Source organism: Eimeria mitis, genomic scaffold (assembly GCF_000499745.2).
Source record: "Eimeria mitis Houghton genomic scaffold, Emh_scaff447, whole genome shotgun sequence".
Taxonomy (NCBI): domain Eukaryota; phylum Apicomplexa; class Conoidasida; order Eucoccidiorida; family Eimeriidae; genus Eimeria; species Eimeria mitis.
The window spans coordinates 7,589-10,083 of record NW_013572785.1 but is presented as its reverse complement, the minus strand read 5'-3'; the positions used below and the strand labels follow the sequence as shown (position 1 = coordinate 10,083).

The window sequence follows — 2,495 nt, the reverse complement described above, 5'->3', positions numbered from 1 at the left end:
GCAGCAGCAGCAGCAGCAGCAGCAGCAGCAGCAGCAGCAGCAGCAGCAGCAGCAGCAGCAGGAGGAGAAAGGAATCTGTGTTGTCTTTGTGTGCGCCAGATAAAGAAGAATTTTTTAAGGGTTTGAGCTTACTGTCTCCTCCTGTCTCTGCTGCTTCTGTTTTATATAAAAAAGAAAAAGAAAAAAGACAAAAAGAAAGAAAAATATATAATAAATGGGTTCGTGCTGCTGCTGTGCTGCAGCAGCAACGCTTTCGTTTGTCTATGGCCATGTTTGCTGCTGAAGGAGACAGGCAGCAGCCGTGTGATCCCGTACTAGAGAAACAAGCAGCAGCAGCAGCAGCAGCAGCAGCAAGACAGCAGCAGCAGCAGCAGCTACACAAACAACACAGATGGTGGATCCCCAAAAGAACTATAAAAGCGAGAAGAGCGAGAAGAGCAGCAGCAGCAAAAGCTAAAAAAATGTTGCTGCTGCAGCAAGCAGCAGCAGATCGCAGGAAACGCAAACTGCAGCAGCAGCAGCAGCAGCAGCAGCAGCAGCAGCAACAGCAGCAGCAGCAGCAGCAGCAGGAGGAGGACGATCTGTGGACAGAAGAAGAGGAGGACTCTCCCCCCGCAGCAGCAGCATCAGGAGCAGCAGCCGAAGCAGCAGCAGCAGCAGGAGAAGCTGCAGCAGCAGCAGCAGCAAGAATGCGTGCAGATGAGCTAACAGTGCAGCAAAAGGAGAGAATAATAAAAAGGAGACTGCAGCACCAAAGACAGCTGCTGCTGCTGCCCCCACTAAAAACAAAAAAAGAAAAAGCAGCAGCAACGTTCTTCGTTAAGGAAAGCAGACGCATAGCTGATGCGTTCCAACACATCACTGATGAGTAAGAAATAAAACACACACGATCCCAACACCCCACACACGATCCCAACACCCCACACACACGATCCCAACACCCCACACACCACCCCACACACGATCCCAGCACCCCACACACCACCCCACACACGATCCCAACACCCCACACACGATCCCAACACCCCACACACCACCCCACACACCACCCCACACACGATCCCAACACCCCACACAACACCCCACACACGATCCCAACACCCCACACACGGTCCCAGAGGAGACGATCCCACACACACGATCCCACACACACCATCCCAGGGAGACGACCCCACACACGATCCCAGAGGAGACGATCCCAGGGAGACGATCCCAGGGAGAGGAGATATGTTGTTGTTGGTGGTGTTGTTTTGTGTCTCCCTTTTTGTCTCCTTTTTGTCTCCTTTTTGTCTCCTTTTTGTCTCCTTTTTGTCTCCTTTTTGTCTCCTTTTTGTTTCTTTTTTGTTTCTTTTTTGTTGTTTAGTGTCTCTGTTTCCCTGCTGAGTTAATTGTTTTTGTTGTCTTTTTTATTTTATTTTTTATTGTTTTTGTCTTTCTTTCTTTGTTTTATTTTTTATTGTTTTTATTTCTCTTTTCTTTGTTTTATTTTTTATTGTTTTTGTTTGTGTCCTGCATACATGAACAACCTCCTTTTTGTTTCTCTCTGCTGCTGCTGCTGCTGCTGCCGCCACCGCTGCTGCTGCTGCTGCTGCTTTCGCCACCGCTGCTGCTGCTGCTGCTGCTGCTGCTGCTGCTGCTGGTGCTGGTGCTGCAGGATGGAGCAGGCTAGCATTGGTGTGTATGGTGAGCTGCGTGCAATAGAGGAGGAGCGAGGTGTCTCCTTTTTTTATAAAGAAAGAAAGTGTCTCCTTTTGCGGAGAAAACTCAGAGAAATACAGCTCCCATATAAAAGGAGACAGTTGCCCCTTATCTATAGAGCTCATCTACTCATGGGTACGCTGCTGCTGCTGCTGCTGCTGCTGCTGCGGATGCTGCTGCTGCTGCTGCTGCTGCTGCTGCTGATGCTGCTGATGATGACGATGGTGATGCTGCTGCTGCTGATGATGATGATGATGATGATGGTGGTGCTGCTTCTGTTGCTGCTGATGATGATGATGCTGCTGTTGCTACTGCTGCTGATGCTGCTGCTGCTGCTGCTGCTGCTGCTGATGATGGTGATGGTGATGATGATGATGGTGATGATGATGATGATGGTGGTGCGGGTGGTGGTGGTGGTGGTGATTGTGCTGTTGCTGCTGCTGCTGCTGTTGCTGCTGCTGCTGCTGTTGCTGCTGCTGCTGCTGTTGCTGTTGTTAGTTGTGTAGCACTAAGAAGCATCTGCCGATCGCCCTTCTTCGTGCGTATCTTCTAAATCAGGGTTTAGGGTTTAGGGTTTAGGGTTTAGGGTTTAGGGTTTGTGTGTATAGGTTTACCTGGCCCCCCGTCTTACTGCTGCAGCAACCCGCTGCTAGCAGGAGACAGCGAGGAGACAGCTGAGGCCCCGGGGGGTTTTGTGTCTCCTTCTGTCCCCGCCAGCAGCAGCTGGTTCTCCCCCCACTGCAACTTTTCTTTATTACCTTTCTACTCTACAACACACCAGCAGCAGCAGCAGCAGC

General features: G+C 50.5%; 2 protein-coding genes across 2 annotated transcripts in view; both read left to right on the top strand.

The window, feature by feature from the left end:
* The window catches only part of EMH_0012680 (uncharacterized protein), a gene marked incomplete at both ends in the record, with an annotated part of 8,905 nt that extends 8,033 nt beyond the window's left edge, over positions 1-872 (top strand). The window contains 2 exons of the mRNA XM_013499594.1: positions 3-79; positions 243-872. Coding sequence (XP_013355048.1) covers positions 3-79; positions 243-872 — 707 coding nt within the window. The remainder of the gene's footprint in view (positions 1-2; positions 80-242) is intronic.
* Positions 873-1,680: 808 nt separating this feature from the next.
* EMH_0012670 (uncharacterized protein) overlaps positions 1,681-2,495 on the top strand; it is a gene marked incomplete at both ends in the record, with an annotated part of 1,015 nt that continues 200 nt past the window's right edge. The window contains 3 exons of the mRNA XM_013499593.1: positions 1,681-1,683; positions 1,817-2,096; positions 2,307-2,495. Coding sequence (XP_013355047.1) covers positions 1,681-1,683; positions 1,817-2,096; positions 2,307-2,495 — 472 coding nt within the window. The remainder of the gene's footprint in view (positions 1,684-1,816; positions 2,097-2,306) is intronic.